General features: G+C 40.1%; 1 protein-coding gene across 3 annotated transcripts in view; it reads right to left on the bottom strand.

Moving 5' to 3' along the window:
* Nucleotides 1-229: 229 nt before the first annotated feature.
* LOC128410738 (uncharacterized) overlaps nt 230-21,705 on the bottom strand; it is a 48,445-nt gene continuing 26,969 nt past the window's right edge. Inside the window, exons 5-12 of one of the 3 annotated variants that reach the window (XM_053382380.1) lie at nt 11,610-11,675; nt 7,682-7,747; nt 6,855-6,899; nt 4,254-4,351; nt 2,773-2,833; nt 1,446-1,597; nt 1,230-1,335; nt 230-703 (exon numbers count right to left, since the gene is read on the bottom strand). In XM_053382380.1, the coding sequence (XP_053238355.1) occupies nt 629-703; nt 1,230-1,335; nt 1,446-1,597; nt 2,773-2,833; nt 4,254-4,351; nt 6,855-6,899; nt 7,682-7,747; nt 11,610-11,675 (669 nt within the window). In that variant the 3' untranslated portion in view covers nt 230-628. Of the gene's footprint in view, nt 704-1,229; nt 1,336-1,445; nt 1,646-2,772; nt 2,834-4,253; nt 4,352-6,854; nt 6,900-7,681; nt 7,748-11,609; nt 11,676-21,705 lie in introns of all 3 variants that reach the window. The other 2 variants (XM_053382378.1, XM_053382379.1) reach the window with 2 other exon arrangements.

Raw genomic sequence — 21,705 nt, forward strand, 5'->3', positions numbered from 1 at the left:
CCACATTTGGTTTCTGAAGTGTGTGTTCCAGCAAGGTTGGTCTGTCTCTTGTGCCCTCTGGCACTGGTGTGGTGGTGGAAGAAAGAACCTCAGAGTTTCTGGGAAGAGTCCTTAGTACATGTGGATGTTGGCAAAGAAACGTATTTAAGAGTAGGGAATGGAAGGAACAGTCATTTGTGCTCTTCATCCTCTTAATTAATGAAAGAATGATAGTATTATCTTGCACAACTTGGAATTTAAAAGTGTTGTTGTTTATTTATTTAAAAAAGTATTTATCACAACTGATGCCCCTACAGATTTAAGCAACACAGTGGAAAGGATGCAAAGGGTTGTGGGGGTTTTTAGGAATTAAAACAAGACTTGCATATGGAGTTATGAGAGAGAGAGAGAATAAATGCATAACAATAAATCACATTTTTTTGGGGAAATACATTGCAATGCCCAAAATTTCAACAAAGAAAAAAAGAACCCTATGCATTAATAAAAGTTATATAGTTATCTTTTCAAAAATGTTCTCAACTTTTAAGTAAAGAAAGGGATGGTAGGGGAACACTTACACACACACCAATCTCAACACTAATCACAATAATCTACAGAGCAGATTATTTTCAAAAGATCCCACTTGTAGTTACTGTTTTTCACTGTTGATGATGGAGTCATTGTCAACATAATTTGTCCAATATGTGTTTAATGGTGTGGTTTCCTAAAAAGCAACAATGTACAGTTCAGCTGTATATTAATAAATTACGCCATATGGTATGACCAATTTAACAACCAAGAAAATAGCATATGCGCATGAACAGTAATATAAGCTTGAGCAACAGCTGTTTCACAATGCCAACAATTGTAGTACTGATCCTATATATAAATGGCTGGAAAAAGCATGTTGTACTTCACAAAAAAATATTTTTTACCTCTGAGATAAGAGGCCTATTTGACTTGTATTGCAAAAAAAAAAAAATTACACACACATACACGATTGGATTAATTTGAAATGTATGGCAGGTACTGCAAATTTGTCTGTACAAAATTATAGTAACATTGAGAAGAGATGTATGAAAACTGCATTTTTTTATTTTACAGAATGCCCATTCACATTAAAGACCCATTGTTTCCTTTCCAATAAGGTTTCTTTTAGATGAGCCTGATAAACCAGGTTCTGTGAATTACTGACATCATAGTAAGTAATGGACTCGATAGAGGAAAGGAAGAAAGAAGTATGAACCTACCACAACTTGAGCATAGAGAGCACCATCTCCCAGAGTTAAAGGCACAGGAACCATTTCAGGCTGGGCAAAGGTAGAGATGTTCTGAGTTTCAACTCTATCAGGGAAACTGAAAATAACATTATTAGAAATTACAACTTTATTTAAGTTGTGATATCCATCTACCAGGTAAAAGATTGAATGGACACAAGCCTCAGTCTACAGGTTACATGTACTCACATTTCAAGAACACTTCTATCTTTATGTTGCTTCAACATCTTTTTGTTTTCTTTCAAAATTCTTAATGTTTTGGTGGAATCCTTGCAATGCATTTCCTGCAGGTTTCTACTTACTAAAGATGGAACCAAGTTTTCCTCTATTAAGCTGTTGCCCTGATTCATTCCAGATCGTTGATGGAAATTTGGATACAAATAATTCATCTTGAGACAATGAAAACAAAATTAGTATAATGCAAGGCTTTTTAAAATGTCATTTTGAAGCAATTAAAATGATTAAAAATGAGTCTAACATGAAATCTAACAATCCTATTTACTAAATTCAAAACTCAAACCTATTGCTATTTGAACCTTAAAAGAGGAGAACTGTGGATACTTCTAACTTAATACAGTTGACCACACACAACCTCCAAAGTGTCAGGTCGGTGTGTGTGTGTGTGTGTGTGTGTGTTATGAAGGATCGGGATGGCTCCCGTTATCATTTTGTAGTAGTTGTTAATACACCCATCTCTCAGGCATTTTTTTCTGGTTCTCTTCCAAGATTCACCTACTGGTAGTGAAAACTCTTACTCTTGTCAGCTGTGCCCTGCTGCTTCAATTGCTGACCAATCTCAAACAGGGCCACCCCATCCATAAGGCAGACTGAGGCATCTGCCTCAGGTGGTAGAATCCAAGGGATGCCTCTGGGACGTGCTGCACTGATGCCGGAGAGGCAAGGAGAATCAGCTGCAACAGGATCCAGGTTCCGGCAAGATCGCTGTGACATTTTTCAGGGCTCTCGCAAAACAGACCCAGAAGCTACAGCTGTGCCCATGTAAGCAAGGCTTTGGCGGGGGAGGCAAGTGGGGGAAGACAGCGTGTGGTGCACGTTCAGAGCAACACCTTCCCATTTCGCCTCAGGCGGCAAAACACTGTGTCTTTCCTGCTAAAATACACAAGCAAGCATGGCTCCTGGCATTCTCCACCTTACTTGGTTAGAACTAGGATTTTTCCTGCAGTAAATGTAGGTTCCTTATTTTCCTAAATACAGAGTTTCCATGTGGTTATATCCCGGGTAAAGTGTGCTCTTTGAACAGCGATTCAGTGCTGAGTTCAACATCCACTGGTGCGTTTAAGTGCTAAATGCCATTAACACACTTTGGGGAATTATTTCTTAAAACTCCACAGGTAAGTCAAGTTTACTTTAGTGTTATAACCTTTAGGTTAAACAACATAAAGTATCAAGTGGCATAAACAAAGACAGGGGCCTAATTCAAATCAAAGGCATATCGAATAATGTTTGCCTGTATAGAATGCAACATTTTTCATAGCTGATTGTTGTGATTACTAACCAGATCATGCACACTCTGCTGTGTTCTGACATCTGTAAACTGTCCGTTTTGTTCTAGGAGCCTAGATAGCACCAAACAAAAAACAAATCAAGAAAAGAAACATGGATAATAGATCCTTAAAAATAGAGCAGGTATTGTCCTAGCTGCTTTGAGTTCCCACCCACAATCTACTTGATTTAGTGGCAATGCATTATAGTTGTTTTAAGTGTGCATGAAAGCAAGGAAGCCAATGGTTGCTCTGGGGCACAGTAGAGTTACACATTTTGCCCACAAAGTATCTCATTAGAGTTTGATCCTTCCACAACTGATCCTAAGAATGTTTCTTGGCACCATCTCTCTCTTTTTCTCTCTTTCATGTGGCTAATGCAATGCAAGAAGAGTCATTTTTAATTTGAATGGTACCTTCTTGTTCCTGCGAACTGATGTGGGCTTCAATATACGTATCACTGGCCACCAACCACCATTTCTGCAATAAGGAGGCTATCCTCAAGTGTGGCCAGCTCACCAAGGCAGCCAGTCAGCAAAATATATTTGCTAAAAACTTTGAGCATCACAAAAATAAAACAGGCTGAAGTTCATTTTAGTGTAGGTCATCCCCAGCTCACTGGACCCCACATGCTGTGCAATGAATTTTTGTCTAATCCGTTGAGCTGCTAAAAGGAAACATATAAACATTCATTCTATGTATTATACACAATCCCACCTGCTACTATTCAAAAAGGAAACTGTCCAAAGAATCTCTTTGAGAGATCTACTATTATGAGAACGTATCAGGCCTGTCCAGGGCAAGGGAGGAGGGGCTTTATTTATTTAGCAAAGAAGCAAGCAAATGGGCAAACACTTTGCTGCCCAGGCAGGACCTTCCTCAGCAGCTGTGAGGCCAGAAAACCTCAGAAACAGAAGGAGCAAGGACAGAGAACTATGGTTTTTGCTTTGGCTACCAAGTTCAGCCAAAGATGGTCAACTACTGTAAATTACTGTAAACTACTGAACATTATATTAGATATTTATTAAGGCTGCAAGCTGTGACCGTAACAGTCTTCACCATCATTTCAGGAAAACAGATTATGAATTCTTAGGATGATTGCTGGTAGACTCGGTTGCTAATGCTTCACCCTAACTCTTCTGGAAAAAAGACTTATAGCCTCTAAAAATTCTGTTATTCATTGCCTATACATTTTAAAGCCTCTTTTGAAAGCTTTTAATGCAACAACTGTTTGAACAGACAGCATTGTTTTCCATAATAAACTCAAATCTGGCTAGGTTTATTCTGAAGTAAGTTTTGATAACTTATGGGATTTAGTTGCATGAAATCACAACTGCTTTTTACCATGATCCTTAAAGGGCTTCTTTTAGCTTTGGCAAAACTACAATAGGCTTTGCCAGCATGGTAGTTTAAGCACAGAGTCATAAAAGCCATTTATAAAGTGGTATACTAGACAAATTGCCTCTATGTTGTGCAAAGTTATTACCAAACTCACCTCCTGGATAATGCCATGTTAAGAAGAGAAAAATAATATATATGGTGCAATGAGTGAAGTTGCTGTTCATATTTCCGATTTTGTTTGCATGTTTTCTTCTGTCAGTAATAATAAAAAAGCATGTTAGAGCTTATACACTAGCCTATCTAAGCTTTCCCTTTAAGCTGCAAAGGGATGGCACTCTGCTGAACTCACAAACATGAGGAAGGAAGGAAAATATCTAATAAATATATCATCTCCTAGCATGTAATCACATCCCGACAATCTGCACATTCATTTTTTGGAGCCTCAGCCTTACTTAATGGATAAAATATGAAATGCATGAGAACAGTCTCTGTGAAGCAGTTTCCAGAGTTTGCCAGTTCCAATGGAATTATGAACTATGGTGTGACATAAACCAGGAAAGGAAGAAAAGAAATGTGGTGTGCAAAGGGAGAAGGGAGCATGTGAGCCCACTGATCTTTCAGGGCTTGTTCACTTGGTGCTACATGTAGAATGGCGTTAGGTGAATGAGCTTTGAAGGCTCTGTTCCATCTCAATCAGCTCAGGGATAAGCAAAGGAGAGGAATGCTAAAAGTATTTACAAATGCTGGAAAGCACCACAAGAATGGGAATATCATCACTGGCCACCGACAGAAAGTGACACCGTGGTTGCAGCCTGCTTCAGTACTACTGAGATGTTATGTCCTGGAGGGATGACCTGTATGGAGACCTTGAAGTTTTGAGGAGGGTGTGTGTGTGCAGCTTTCAGAAAGAAAGCGGGGGAAAGTCACAGGGTTGTATGCAGAGCTGCCTCAGCAGAGTTCTACTTACACATCAAGACTTCCCCTTCCTCTCCTCCCCCTGTGTGCTCCCAAAATCTGGAGGGTTCTCCAACCTTGTGGAGAAGATTTTGAGGGCATGTGTGGGGCTGGGGGTGGAGAGAGAGGGGAAGTCCCATTGCACAAGTGGAAGTCTCTTGCATGAGCGGAACAGCAGCATTTGACACAACCCAAAGTGAGCATAGCAGCAGGCACACAACTTACAGCTGCATTCATAGAATCATAGAATAGAATCATAGAATCATAGAGTTGGAAGAGACCACAAGGGCCATCGAGTCCAACCCCCTGCCAAGCAGGAAACACCATCAGAGCACTCCTGACATATGGGCAAAGTCCAATTCTATCTACAAATATATGTGCTCTACAACCATATGTACAGTAAAGCCACCAATGCCAGCAGGACTACTCCAGAATAAATTGTTCGTAGATCATTCATGGCTTGGCTCCTTCATCTCATCCTTAATTGTACTGCAAGCTTTTCTCAGGAACAAAACTTTCCTTAGTCAGGAACTCTGTGCAGATAAACATCACCTCCTTGAGGCAATGGAAATGGATAAAATAAAGAGTACTTTCTTTTATCCCCCGTGTAAATTGTGGTGCTGGGAAGTTTTGAGATGCTTAATTGCATTTCTTTTTCTTGCCCCCCCTACCCAGCCAATTCCTCTGTTTAACATCTAGCCTGATGAAGCACTTGGGATAACGTCAAAGTTTGGTCTACAAAGATACTGGCCAAGTCTAGATTCCGGAACATGCTTAAAACTTTGGCCCAATTCCAACTGACTAGGAAGCCAAAGGTAAACCATAATTTTCCAGCCTTGGCTCTCATCTGCAATATGATGTTATAAATTCTGGTCTATCTCTCAGGGCAGTTTTGTAAGGAATGCTAAGATAATGTACGTGATGTTTTTTGAACATTCTCAAGTGCTATTTAATTATACTAAATAATGATCTTGTTAAAGCAATACCACTACAAAAGGCCTAAGGTAACTTCCTATTCAAAACTTATTTAAGACTGCAGTTGTAACGCTAGTAACCTGGGAGCAAGAAACACTGAATTCAATGGGACTGAGTAGATGTGGTTAAGATGGCACTGTAAGATGTCAGTGGCGTATTAACAGAACAGGGTTTGGCTGAAGGAGGTCCTTTTCAAAACTTTAGACCTCCATTGAACACTTTCATTCATTAAGGGGCACCCACCAAGTGTGACCGTGTGCAAGATAGTCAATGTATTTTACCATAATACTTAACATTTTTATTGACCTGAATAGCAAAATAATAAAGACAGGTATGTGATATGTATATTACTTTAAAATGCAATAGTTTTCTACCCTCTACAAAAATTTTCAGAAATCTTCTCCTGTCCTTGTATGATTAAAAGGCCCACTTTGTCAGTCCAGTTGAATTTCAACAGGAAAAATTGGCCAAAACAAAACATCTGCTATACTTTTCAACGACTTAAAGAGGAAGAACTGTTGTCTCTCACTCTCACTGCATAAAATCCAATGAATCCATTAATGCAGAAATCTCTGCAATACTTTGAGCTGATATGCAGGAACAATATTAATCTATTATTGTGACGCACATGCTTATATAACAGTACATATGATGCTCGATTCTTATTCCTTGGGAAACATTGGGGTCTGAAATCATCTAAATGATGAAACAGTAATAATATAAAAGGGTTTCAAAAGAAAGACCTACAGGAAAAGGTGATCAATGTAAGCCGAGATTTATAGTCCTAAATGGGAGGCAGCCCCAAACCTGCTCTCTATCTACATAACTGATTAGGAAGCCTGATTACACCTTTAGGAGGAGGCTGAGTATCCTGGAGGAAAATGCAAGAGGGGAACCTTTTGAAAGAAAGGCAATGTTGACCCACCCCTGGCATGGTTAAGGAGCAAACTTCCCCAAAATTAACTAATTCCCCTCACCCCTCTTTACAATGAAGGGCGCATGGACAATTAGGCAAATTAAACAGTATCAATGCCTGCGTCCTAGTTTTGCTGCTGTTAAATAAAGTCCCACCAAAATCAATTGTAGTGCAAAGGGCTTTGTTTGCTTCTCGGTATCAGACCCATGATTTTAGGGGGGTTGGGAGAGTAAATGACACTATATTGAGCGCCAAACATTTATCATTTAATATAACCTCACAGGCTGGGCTGATAAAAGCAGCAGTCTTGGAGAGTCAGAACTGTTAAGCTGGATGGGCTCCAGATAAGAGAGTGAAACCCACCACTCCCCTTGACTTTGTAGTTCTCTAATCATCCTATGTAAAGGAGACTTGTGAATCTTCCTAGCAGGAAGCAGCTGAAGGCACAGTAGCCTAGCCCCATTGTGAGAGCTCTTTTTACCCAGCTCATCGCTATTATCATAATAAAGGCTCCCCTTTCTCCTCCTTTGGGCCTCAGCTTGAGCTTGACTCTTCGGAAATTCTCCTCCATACTGTAACACTCTGGCTTCTCCAGACAGAGAATAAATAGGACTTCCCCCACTAACCCGTGTCCCCCCCCCACCTCAAAACAACAACAACAACTATTACTACTATCTTCCTCTGAAGACAGAGGTGGGATGGGGCAAGCCTGATAAAGATTACAGGAAAGAACTCACCACCTGCTGAGTCCTAGATGGCTCTCCAAGTCTTTTCTGCACTTCAGAAAGCCAAGAAAGCAGCAACTGTGGGGGGGGAAATTGGGGGAGAAACCCACCTGTAAGCAAGGGGGAAACACCCCCACCACAAAAAAGAGGTTACAAAGGCAACCATATGATCCATTTTTCTTTTCTATTTTTGCTCTGTGACAAATAAACACAGCTGCCTCTTCGGTTCTGCCAACGGTTGTTTTTTTAAATTATTATTATTAAAAATCCATTAAAATCTATGAAGATGTAAGAAAGATAAACTGTTAGCCAAGGCAGTACACGAAAGTAATTACTCTTGTGGAATAAAACAATAAATCACCTGACTTCCGGCAGCATTCAAGAATATTTGAAGCCGTCTATTCAATAATTATTGGTGAATGCTTTTCTGCAGTAAACCAATAGAGGGCATCCATGGACATAAGACATCTTAATGTTGGCCAACCTTGAGTTCATTGATAAGGCAGTTTTTCTTATTGAGGTGTGTGACTCGTAATTTCAGGTTAATGCACTGCAACTGTTATCTACTGCTGTGACATTATTCAAAGTGATGGGGTGGGAGGGAAAGAAGGTAAATTAATTATAACCCAGGATAGGAGTTGAAAATATTCAGACGTCCACAGACCAAGCTACACATTGCTTTAATCCTGTGTTTTTTAAAAAATGTGTTCAATACGTTCACTTTTATTCCAAAGGATATACAGCTGCAGAGCCCTGCTCCTGATCCACTTTCCTGTCAAAAATCCCCCAGCTGCTATTTTCACCCCATGATGCAACCTGTTTTTAGCTCAAAAGGCTCATTTCCCTCACTAGTCTATGGTAATTTTTAAATGCACATTTTAATTTTAATTTTGAAGGGTCTTATGAATCCACACATAACTGTAACATGCGTATTTCAAAACAAAACAAACCCTGCCCTAGTGGCTCATATCTTAATGTACCTGAGACAGATAATTAAAAAAAGAAATGGTCAAAGTCCTTCTGTTTTCCCTTTTTCTTTTGGTAGACTTCAAAGGTGATCTCTCCCCTTCCTCTCCTTTACATTTTAGTGTCTGCTGTTCTGCAGCTGTCAGCTTGCTCCCGAGTTTCATGGCGGCAAATCTGCCTCCTCATGGCCCATAAAGCTACAGCATTGGGGATGGTGGTATGCAGGTGTGGAAAAGGGAAAAGTGCAGGATGAGCCTGTTAATGATTTTTCCGTCACCCCTTGCTGTGCTGCTAGAGAAAAGGGCTGACTGCAGAAAGCCACCTTTCTTTGTTTGCAAAGGTATCCTCCCCACCGCAAAGGTGTTGGTTTTTCACGTCAAGGGCTGTTTACTGAGATGATTCACCTTATATGGCTTTTTAAAATGCTTTGAGACTCTAATTAGACATAGAAGTGGAGTCACATAACAGTGAAGACTTTTACTTTCCCGTTAACTTCACCTTGCAAATGTCTAAATCAAATGATAACTCCAAGTTGTTTAGGCTGGCTTCACTGTCTGCTGGAAGCAGGGATGGAGGCAGGCAAAAATCTATTCTTCTGAAGGCCTAACACAACTCTCCTACAATCCAAATAAAGTTAGTTGTGACTAAGGCTGAATGAAGTTGTAACGTGTTTACTATGAAGTAAGACCCACTGAAAATAGTTACTTCCAAGTTAATGTGTGGAATTATACTGAAGGCCTCACTAAAACCAGAGGAGCTAACTTAGAAGGCTTTCAATGATTCACAGTAACCATTAGCTTTAGTTGAATTGCTCACATTTAATTCCCAGTGGAAAAGTAGTTCTGATTTTACCGCAACTGCTACGTGCTATGAGTCAGTGGCAAATTTTTTTAAAAATAGACCCTCAGTCATCTTGAGTGTGCACTCCTCTGAACTGCACTGAAGTGAATCAAAAACCAGTGATTTAAAATGTTTTGGTAATAGTGTTATCACTGGAACATATTATTTCAGAATACAGTCTTTAAAAAAAAAAAAACCCAAGAGAAAAAGTAGGGTTTGTGTGTGTGTGTTTATGTATCTCTCTCTCCATATATATGCAGGAAATAAAACTAGGCACCCAGTGCTTCAGACAGAGGGAATAAGTAAAAACTGGTGTGCATATAAATTTTCTGTGCCAGCTAGTCTTGCTTGGAATGGAATTTTGTATTTTATATTCTATTTGATAATCCACTGAATGTTTGAAAAAAAAAGTATACAACTAAATTATCCAAACTAAAAAAGGCTCCACCAGGAATGGCATTAATGTCAAGGCTCTGACCACACAGCAAAAAGAAGGGAAGCAAGAGAGGCTACAGGCAGATTATATGTTGGCTCCACATCTCCTTTCTGTGAGATATTGAAAATGGGATTCTCAGAAAAAAGAGGAAAATATTATCGTGAGTCATTGCTCTGGCAGTTCTCCTTGACTGCCAGACTTACCCGTATTTACCCATCCACTAGGAATAAGTAATGATCTTATTCTTTGTTTGAGCAGCTAAATGGTAATGTTGACTTGTGAGAAACAAAGTCTCAGTTTTGAAGCACCATCATACCTCTCTGCCAAATGGTGCAAAAAGTTGAGCCTCACATGCAGTCTAAGCTACTAAAATAACTCCCTTCTTTTGGTCAGTTATGTAATAAAATGAAATAATTACGTCTTCTTTATTAAGAAATTATTTTGGCATGGAATGTTATTCAACGAGCCACATCTGGGGTTAGTTCAAAACAGGTGTCAATAATTACAACGGATTAGCAAGAACTATTAAAATCTATGGATCATAAAAGAAATATTTGCATGGCTAATGCAGACTTGTATACATTTTCCTCCTCACCTTGGGTGAGCAGGAATTGACTCTAGGCAATCAAACAACGACACTGGGAAAGATGGAGTTCCACACCCTCTCAGGTCATCAATTTACCAAAAAAGAACTAAGAAAGAAATGTGTGGGCTGACTGGCTACTAAACAATATTTGCAAAAAAAGCCTGATGAGAACACGGGAAAATTCAAACTAGCACAAGCCGTATCATATTTAAGATTTACCATAATTACAGAGCAGGCTAGAGGATGCAGAATGTGCACTTTTCAACGTGTCCTAGGATGTGTTGGGAGGAGGGCTTTGAATCCAGTGGACTCCAAGGCCCCACCTTCCCAATAGCTTTATTTGCTCCTCCTACCAGGAGGAGGGACAGCTGCTAAGGTTTTAGGAGCTGCAACAAGGTGGACCCCCTGTTCCACCTCTGGAACCCCCTCTGCTGGCAGAAAGGGAGTTCTGCAAAATCCTATGGCCCTTGGGGTCCCCTCCTAGAGACAATAGGATTGCACCCAAAAACATTTATTGTTGTTGGTTCATCCTATTTCATTTCACATGGATGCATTCATACTCCAATAGCAGCACGCAAATGGCAATGTAGGAGCAAGGTATGTAACCTTCTCTCAGATGCCCCCTTCCCTTGTGCTGCTATGGGAGCAAGTTGCATATGTCATCAGTTGCCATGTCAACTGATGGGAAATGAGGGCAATGTTGCTCTGATAAAATTGTTGAATTTCTTAGAGACGGGAAGCCCTAAATAAAGAAGAACGTAAGAAACAGGCTCTAGATGGAATTCTGACAAAAGCAGTAGTCCTCAGTGAATTACAGTTTTTGACAGAATATTTTTTTAAAAAATGTCTGGCAGACAGAGGGAATTGCTGCTCAGACGATAATCTGGTACTTTCTATGTACCAAATATATTTGGTTGTCAGAGTAATGGAGTATTTTGAACACAGTTCCCATGCAAGCTACTGAGCTGTTTTGCAATGCCAGGAGAATAATTGTAGGACTACCAGAAGTATAACTCACCTGTTCTAATCTAATCTCTTTAAAGGACAGGAAGGCCTGAGGTTTTCTCACCTATCATTGAAAACATCTGCTCAGTTTCTTGCTGGGTCTTTACCTGTTTCCTCTCATGAAAAGCTGGAGACTGGCAGGTGTCAACAGACGGCAACAAAGAATCTGTACTCTGTCATGAAAATAAGAGGGGAATCAAATGCTGAATTTCTGTTGCTCAGCACACACACAATTCACAATTTTATGATGAATTTATTAAATGCATAGTATTTTAAAATTTTACCTGCCTCAAAGCTGAAAACTACAAATAACCAAAACAGAGAACAACGCCGATTTATGGTTCTTGTTTAACTTATTTAGCTGAAAAGGCAGACTGGGAAGAATGAAGAATCTATTCATCAATAAATAGGGATAAATCTTATTTTTCATTAATATAATCCTAAACCTTGTAACACGTTAGACTAGTCAAGGAACACCTGTTTCTATAGCATAAACATATATGGACTTATGTACATTGTTTAGATATTTACTACTTAATTATATTATTAAAAATGTGGATAATGATGATTAGCAGCAGCTGCTGCTGTACTGAATTTGGAATTTGTATTTTTATATAATGTTGTTTTTTTGCTGGAATGTCAACCACTTTGAGATTTTCTAAAATATGAAGCAGCATACTAAAATAAAGTGAACAATAATAATATTTACTAGGTCTTACTTTTCCAGTGAATGAAAACTGAGTTCTTATACGCCAGTGATTTTACTCTATTTTCCCATCTAAGGATGTTGGGGGAGAGATTTATACACAGGATTTACACAGACTCTGTGTTCAAGATACATTTTCAAATGGATTCCTATATTTATAACTGTGACTAGGATTCACCTTTCTGTAGCAAACTATAGAAGGCAATAACAAATATGAAATGACCAGAAAGAACAGTGGGATTAAAAAACATAAATCAGATAAATTAGCTCTTCTTGTTCATGGTGCAAAAATATATATATCAAACTCTGCCTGGAAAAGAAATGCATTTTAATAGAAATTTGAATTAGCCCTGGTGCAAATGAAAACAGTCAAACTAAACTGATAGATATTGGGGGGGTATTGGTCATTTCAGGAGATGTGACTAATAGAACCCAACAATTCACAATCTCTATGGAGGCAGTGGGAATTCCAGTGTTGACTGCTACTAGCCCAAACAACTAGGAGAAATCGGGCCACGTGAGCAGTAATTGGATCAGAGTGGTGATCGGCTCAAGGTGATAAAATGGCTGTAGCACCTATCCTACCCCAGTGCTATTACCAACACTTCTGCTATGTGCCAGTTCCCCCACTTCCAGTTTGTTGCTTTAAACACTCTTCCAGTTGATGGAGGGAAATGTTATGTGGTAATGTCCTTTGCCATGTAGAAACGACACTTTTCATCACTTTATTAATATTCTGGATATTCAGTGTAAAAATGCACAAAAGTGAAAGGCCCAGGTGTTAAGTATTGGGAATAAAGCATCCAAACTTCCCAGAGCCTTAGGAAAATGTTAGAAGGAAACAGGAACAAAGGAAGTGAAAGGGAGTCGTGCATTTTCTTTCAGCGTTTCCTACAGAACATGAGGAAGGATGAGATATGTGGTGAGATGTATTAGCCCTCTTCACACAACCCACGATTCACATGAGGGCCACTTTCCCATGGTGGCTCCCACATGGCTGCAGCATATATGTGAATATTGTGAACCAAAGGGGCAAGGCCAATTGGATAGGTCTCTTTGCACTTCCGTGAAATCAGGGCAGCGATCGTAAGCAAGACAGAAAGAATAAACTGAGCAAGACTGTGAGAAAAATTAAGGTTTCAAAACAGAGATTTTATTGCATGTGTGACTATCACAGATTGGTTTTCTTTTCAGTTAAAGAATGCCATGCAAACTGATATCATTAGTACTGCTATAAACAAATCAGGGCAGCATCAAATTTTGCAAAAAGGCTGACATGTGCAGCTAGTTTGTTCCTGACTTGCTTATACCATCCCAAACCGTGATGCCACAATTGTAACTCAGGGGAACTAGTTGAATTTGTAAACAAATTTCTCCTGGGTTGCAAAAAACAGCTTTATTGGAAAATGTTTCACGAATTAAGCTCGCAAGTCTAGGTTTCCTGTTACAACTCCTAAGTCACAAGACTGCTGTATCCTGATTCTGTACGCATGCAGAAACCATGGCAAACATCTTTGTTGCAGCAGATTGTTTAGTTTAAGCACAAGACAGCTGAACAAAGAGACGATGGGATATTAGTCTTCCTGAGTGTGTGCCACATGTTGGCCATCTATTTTACTGTTGTTCTACAAACAATAAACTTCTCTTTGAGAAGCATCCCATATTCCATCCCTTCCTTCTACCTCCCCACCCCACATTCTACAAATAAGAGTTAAAAGAAACCCAGAAGCTACACAAAACTTATACACAACAACCCAAGCTCATCATGTTGTGATGCATGTAATTTAAATTAAATTAATGCTGTATTGTTTTTAACACTCGATTGGGAGCCACCCAAAGTGGCTGGGGAAAGTCAGCCAGATGGGCGGGGTATAAATAAATATTATTATTATTATTTAAATTGAATTAATTAAAAAAAACCACCAATATCTGATAAATGTGAAAATGAAGATGGTAACTGTTCAGGTAAGAGATGGCCGAAGAATGAAGGGTTTTGTTTTTTTAAAAAATATTGTTTTGTTTTTGCAACAGATGCAAAAGAAAAAGAGGAAAGTTTTAGAAGTTTTGAAGAAATGGCAACACTGAACAAGGACAGACAGGAAAAGAAAGAAGGATGCATCAATGAGTTCCCAGAGTTGTGTTTATTTGGAAGACTGGGGAATGGTGATATTTGGAGTAGTGATGGAAAAGTATAAGGAGGGATGTAGTCTTGTCTAAATTCAAACTGAGATTATGGTAAGCCATTCAAGAGAAAATGTTGAGAAAGCTGGAGACACAGAGACAGAGGCCTAGTTTTAGCTAACGCTAACCTTATCCTACACAGAATGAGATGAAAAAACAGATTTAGAACAGACCTCCCAGAACAGAGGGCAACAGGAAGAATAGATGCCGAAATACTTGGACTCCTTCAAGGAGAGGGAGAAGTGAAGCAAGAGCTGGAGAAAATGTTAGAGAAAAAGCTAGTTGAAAGTTGATACTGACCCAGTTATACAAAAAGCACAGCTCAGCACGATGTGAATGAACACCAATGAACCCAAGTGAAACGTTGGGCTCATATACTCTCCTCCACCCTGCAGGGGAGGACTTCTGATGAATCATAGAATCATAGAATCATAGAATCATAGAGTTGGAAGAGACCACAAGGGCCATCGAGTCCAACCCCCTGCCAAGCAGGAACACCATCAGAGCACTCCTGACATATGGTTGTCAAGCCTCTGCTTAAAGACCTCCAAAGAAGGAGACTCCACCACACTCCTTGGCAGCAAATTCCACTGATGAGTTTAGTTCTTTTAAAGAATCTCAGCTTGGTGTTACATTTGAACCAGGGATCCTGGCTTAAAAAGCCACTTTAATAATACAGCTTAATAACCCGTGGTTAGGGGGAGAATAACACAGGAAGAGATGGACGTGAAGACACAGAAGGGGGCAAGGTGAACTCATTTGTAATGGGAGCCAGGAGAAGAACAAAAGGAGGACATTTAAGAAAATTCATACCAGATCTTATCAGTCTCCTTCAAGAAAACAACAAAAATTTTAGCAGAGTTGCAAGAATGGATTTAAATTGTTGTTTTAAACAGTTTTTAATTATGGTTTTTTAGTGTTGTAACCCACGCTGGGACCTTAGGGTGAAGCCTTCACCATGACGGGTGGACAATTAACAACAAGAACAATCTACGATGTATGAATTTGGAGGTAAGAAATCAGTGGCATAGTAGATGATCAAGTCTAGTCTTTGGCTCCCCTACACCATTTCCAGTAGAATCATTGTTCCGAACAACAGGACAATGAAGAACTGGGTACAAAGACTTCACAGCTTTGATCCAGCAAGAAAGGAATATGGCTCTATACATCATATACAGCAAAATGTTTTTATAAAAGGAGCAGTCCAAAACTAACCAAACCTCATTTCAAAATTACAAAAGAATGCCAACGGTCAAGACAAAAGCAAGTCCACAAAACCAAACCAAATATCTAAACGCACTGCTTGCTCTTTTTTAAAGTTCTTGTTTCTAGAGGTGTGTGGATATGATACTTATAAGAAGACGACCACTTGTTTTGTTTTAGTTAGGATTCTTGCACTAAGCAGTCAAAGTGTGCCAGCACTGGAGTGAGCGATATTATCGGGTGTTAGCTGCAGCACTCTGATACATCCTTGAGAACTAGCACATCATTAGTGATGCCTTCACAACTAAATGTTCAAGCCCTAGGTCACAAGGCAGACAAAACCAAGGATGCTCCCAGTTCCCATCTATGCTTCACCAGTTAAAATATTTTTTTTTTTATTAAAGTTGTTTAGATGGCTTTTTGGCACTTGATCCAAACTTCGCAGTATAACTACTCTTCCACAGTTTGTGTGTGTTTGTGTATCTAGTTAGCTACCTAGATATGTGAGCAACTGACATGGTCTAGGACTTGAAATGTACTTCATTTTACAGGTTAGATGGGATCCAATTGACCATCTAATTAACAATTACTTTGCACTTCAGCAAATGACAGTGCAATATGGAAGACAACAGATGCTCTGAATATAATAATAGATATAGACACCTATTATTTTCTGTCTTCTTGAACAGAGTATTATTGTTATTACATTTACATCCTGCCTTTCCTCCAGTGAGCTGAAAGCAGTGAGCATGGTTCCCTTCCTCCCCATTTTATCTTCACAACAATCCTGTTAGACCGAGAGACAGTGATTGATCCAAAGTTACCCAGTGAAGTTCATAGCTAGGTGGGAATTGAACCCAGGTCCATCACTCTAACCACAACCTACAAATTGATCATACAAGTAGCAGAAACCAAATTCAAAAAACTGGGCAAGAGTGTGTTGACATTTGAATGAGTGCTATACCTTTCAAAAGCCAGTCCTACAGGCTGGGATGGTGAATCACATAGGAAAGAATAGAAAACAGACTCCAAAATACAAAATAAGCTCAGACTTGTACCAGCTTTCTTGTGTTATATTGGCCACATTTCTCAAGAATAGTATTTCTGAATGAGAGGAGGAAGAGGAGCTAACTATACTTGGATTAAGATGGAAAATGACAAAACAGGCATACACACATACAGTAAATCACCCTAAAACAACTTGGGGAGAGAAGATTTCCTCAGCCTCCTTTGTCTATAATGTGCATAAATGGCTGGGGTCAACAGGGATTTGAGGAGAATCCGTTTGGGTGAGAGAGACATCCATTGGTGCAATAATTATTGAGACCTGATTACAAGTCATTGGTTCCAGTAAGTGAACATTTTCACTGCTTGTTGCGAAGCAGTACCAAATACTGCAGTAGGTGGAGAAGATTCTGCAGGTGTAGGAGCTCTCTATGTCCAGCTTTTGCCCAGAATAAGAAAGGCTTTGCTGGGTCAGGCTGCACTTAATAAAATATTACATTTCCAGCAGCAGCCAGTCTGTAGTCAATGGCTAAGACTTGCCAAAATCAGCTGCTAACATTGCCACTGAGCTTCTAACCCCCTTAGTAGGAATCTGTGGTACACTATAAGGCAGTAGCAGGTGGAGGGAGGGATTCAATTACCAAAATTAGTAAGAAGCCTGGAAGATTTGCAATGACCTGTTCAGATAAGTCATTTATCAGTGAAAACTCTTGCTTTTCCATTTGCAAATGTGGCTCCCAGGTGAGAATATTCCGCCCCACTCCTGCCAAGAAGTATTTCTCAACAACTCAAAAACGTGTAGAATGAAGAAGAGAAGTAAAAGAGCAACTTTAGAAGTTGAATATTGTATGGCATACATGGGAAAGAATGGTTTGTTTCCTAAATGAAAAAAACCTTACTTTATTTGCAATGCTCGCTCTATTTATTTTCTTCGTCTACAGATATTGGTAAAGAATAAATGCTTTCAAAAATGAGCAATGTCAAGATGCCGAATTCAGCACATATCAGAAAGCCACGATTTCAGAAACAAATCGAATTAAAAGATTTATTATTATGATGATTCCAGTTGTTGAAAATATAATGGTGGAACAGTTCACAAAATCGCTTGGCCTCATTTGGTTTACTCGCCTTGGCTACATAGGAAGCTGCCTTACACCGAGTAAGACCATTTGTCTCTCTAGGGTCAGCGTTATTTGTAGCAGCTCCCCAGGATTTCAGATGGGGGTTCTCTGTCAGCCCCACCTGGAGATGTCTGGGATTGAATCTGGAAACTTCTGAGTGCAAAGCAGAAGCTCTACCAATTAACTGCAAGCCTTTCTGAAAGCTCGATGCACATAGCTTGCTTTATTTATTTCTTGCTTTTTGCTCTCTTTCTATCACACTGTAATCTCCAATAAGATTTGAATTCAGTTCCAAGAGGCCCTTAGGCATTCCAACAATATAAAGGGTGCGTCTCTATTTCACCATTTTATTTTCTTCTCACGTATCTGCGAACACTTTCCCCTGCTTCCCTCAGACACACAGTAATAAGGATTCAGCCAAGATATATTTGTCTTAGGCCAGGCAAACAGGGGCCCATGTGGCCTACCTTTGACTGGGGTAGGATGAAAGGCTAACAAGGCCCTCCTAACGGTTTGGTGACATCTCCACTAATCCTCCCTCCGTTGGGAAACAATTACAGAAGTCACCCAGAAGTACCTGCAGGAAAGAATTTCTAAGGCAAGTCCCAAACAGATTTCAGTTTCAGTAAAGTAAAACGTTTTCTTCGCCTTCTAAATAATGTCGCGGGGTTTGTTGGGAGTTTCTCAAGAATGAGGAGCACTACTGATCCCGGTCTGGCATGGAATTAATTTATGGATATCAGTACATGAAGATGTGATGATTTAGCTTAGACAGATCTTTAAAGGGCAAGACAAATTTATGAAGGATTGAGTCTTGTCATCAGCAGTTAGTCGTAACGTGTTGGACCTCCAAGAAAATGTTGAAGTATGAAGTGCTTCTGTTCCAGACAGACAGCCATGCCTTCCTCCAAAATACTCCATTCCCCCTCCCAGCCTCCCCACAACAGTGAGCATTCTGTGGCCACTGGGCTGTTTGTGGAGTCCCCCCTCCCTTAGTTTCCCCTCTCAATATTTTTGTACTTCAGCAAGCTTTCGAGGCTTCCCCAAGCCGGCCAGTATCTCCTTGTTGAGTGGTGCTCTTTTGCTACATCAGCAATAACACCTACAACCTGAACAGCAGAAATAGAGGGAATGATGGTTAAAAAGAAACCTTCATATTCCGAGTGTATACACCTCCCGGCACCTGGGGCTGGGGGCAATCATCTGTCTGTCTCCAGTATCACCTTCATGCTCTGATTGTGGGCTTTCAACGGTATCCAATGGCCCACTTTTCAGAAGCAAAATGCTGGGCTATGTGAACCAATTCACTACAAGAATTCTTATGTTACCAGCTTAGCGCCTGTCAAGGGTGGGAAATGGAGAGTGCTTTGCCAATTCACTCCTTTTTCACTCCCCAACTATATATCCATCCCTGAGACCTCAGGGGGAGAAGGAAAGGAGGTAAGTGCTGCTTTTCCAAACCTACCCTAATGCCCCTCCAAATTCCAAAACTTAACAGTCCTGAGGAGGAGGAGGGTGAATAATGGAATGTATAACCCAGAAGCTGCATTCAGGGTTGGGGTGGATAAAGAGGTAATGCTACCTCTAATTGCAACCTGTTTATTGTGCCCCTTTGATGAGCTACATGACTGTCTCCAAGCTCCTCTAAGGCCATGTTCTATATACAACTTTGGTGTCAGAAATGGTATCAAGCATGCCAGTTTGTGGTGACCTTGAAAATTGTGCTCTTCTCAGAAAGTATCTTATGATTATGACTTTTTTTCAGGACATGATCATTATATGCTAATGTTCTACCACCTTTATTCTGTTTGGCTTTCTTTAATATGCTGTCAATCTTCAATCTTACACCAGATTGTGGCTCCTTGGTCACCTTTCAGGGGGCATCGAGAGTCTCATGTTCTCTAAGCACCCACCAAGAACAGACTGAGGTGAATCTGCAAGTTCCTACTGAGGCATAGCATGTAATATTGACATACTCCTTTTAACTTCAGCATGGTAACTGTCATCTAAAATGTAAGAAGTTATCCAGAAAGTTTAGAAACTTTATTAGATACCTCAAAGCTCATAATGATAAATGGCATGTCAGACTGCAAAATCATGTCTCCCCTTTTGTTAGAATTCAGAGAATGCAATAAATACTAGAGTAAACAATTCAAGTTGCAAATTAACCCTTTAGCCAGATCCAGGAACCTGACAACTTGCCCAAAGCACACTGCTTGGTACAGCGGACTGGAAGCATGATGTGATCATTACACAGAAGTGTGAAGAGCTCAGCCATCCCTGCATCCTTTTTTCAGGGCACAGCTGGTGAACAGTATACAGTTAAATGGAGAAGGGCAAGGGGAGATGGTTAAAGGGTCTAAGGCAACTTTGGATCATTCATTCTTCTTTTAACACTTTCTTCACTGCTCACCCTCTCTCCTAAGTACATGTCATTTAAAGAAAGCTAAGTTCTGGACTGTGGTATCTCTGTCTGCTGACCCATGAGCTCAGAAACTCCAAGATGTGACTTGGGCCACAGATTCTGCACAACATGTTTCACACAAGACATCTTCACATGTACCAAAATAGTGACCCATCTGGTGTTACTCAGTTCTGAAACATTTCACAATGTGAGACAAGTTGCTGGGTCTTGTTATCTACAAGTGGCAAACATAATACAATAATATAGAATATAGAAACATGTGTACAGTGGTACCTTGGGTTACAAACACTTCCGGTTACAGACTCCGCTAACCCAGAAGTAGTACCTCGGGTTAAGAACTTTGCCCCAGGATGAGAATAGAAGTCGTGCGGCAGCGGAGCAGGAGGCCCCATTAGCTAAAGTGGTACCTCAGGTTAAGAACGGTTTCAGGTTAAGAACGGACCTCCGGAATGAATTAAGTTCATAACCAGCGGTACCACTATATATAGTATTAGCTGAACTCCGTTTAAATGAGCCAGAGAGCTTTTCAGATGTTGAGCATATTAAAAAACACCTATATTTTATCACCAGACTCTTCAAAATCTCCCATTTATGTTGAAGAGATCAGCCAGAATCCAAATGGTTGTGCTGAGAGATTCCAAAGATGAAATATAGTTTCAGAGCTCCCAGTCACCGCACTCCACTTTTGACTATAGTTCTACCTAGCACCTGACAAACCACTCCTAAAAACCAGAGATTCTTGAAGGAGCAGATTCTTCTGCAGGGCAAAGCTCTGTGATCAGAAAAGGAAACTAAGCAACCCTCTTGAGCGCCATGGTAGAAGCAAATGGCATTAGCACACCACCTGCCCCTTTGCATCCTGACCACAGCAAATACTTCCTGTTTCCTCACCTCAGACAGGAAACTCTGTGCCACGGTACCCATTGCAGAACAGTTCCAGTCTCACAGAGGAAAAAGGGAAAGCAAGGGTTTAATCTGAATCAAGGTTCAAGCAGGACTTAGCCACGGAACCTCTTGTTGATACCAGGTAATGAACAAGAGAGGGCACCAGAAGTTGTGTAGACAGGTGTTCCCTAAAACACACAGGCATCTAGGGATGGGAAGATGCTTCCAAGCTGGGTGTCCCACCACTACTAGTTTAAGAAGTTAAATACTGAGCAGAGCGCCCTGCACAAAAGGTGTTTTGTGTACAATTGTGCTCCCTACCCCATGAAAGCAATTGTTGAGTTATCTACTTATAAAAATGTAGAATATTGAATCAAAGGAGTAAATAACTCTTATGGTCATTTTAGGGAAATCTTCTAGCCTGGAGGGAGTCACTTGTGAATTATAGGTTGAATCCTTCTTAAAGTAGACTTACTGAAAGCAACAGGACACAACCTGATATCAACACAGTTCAGGAAGCCAGAGATTTTACAGGACTATAAAATGTAGCTTCATTTAGATATGTAGAAAAGTTAAAGCCTATTTAAGCATCACATGAAGCATCTTATCAGAGAAATCTCCCACCCACCCATCAAGCTGAGTTAAGACTGCTGACTATAATTAGAAGCCTCATAAAG

This window comes from Podarcis raffonei, chromosome 3, assembly GCF_027172205.1.
Source record: "Podarcis raffonei isolate rPodRaf1 chromosome 3, rPodRaf1.pri, whole genome shotgun sequence".
In the NCBI taxonomy this organism is placed as follows: Eukaryota; Metazoa; Chordata; class Lepidosauria; order Squamata; family Lacertidae; genus Podarcis; species Podarcis raffonei.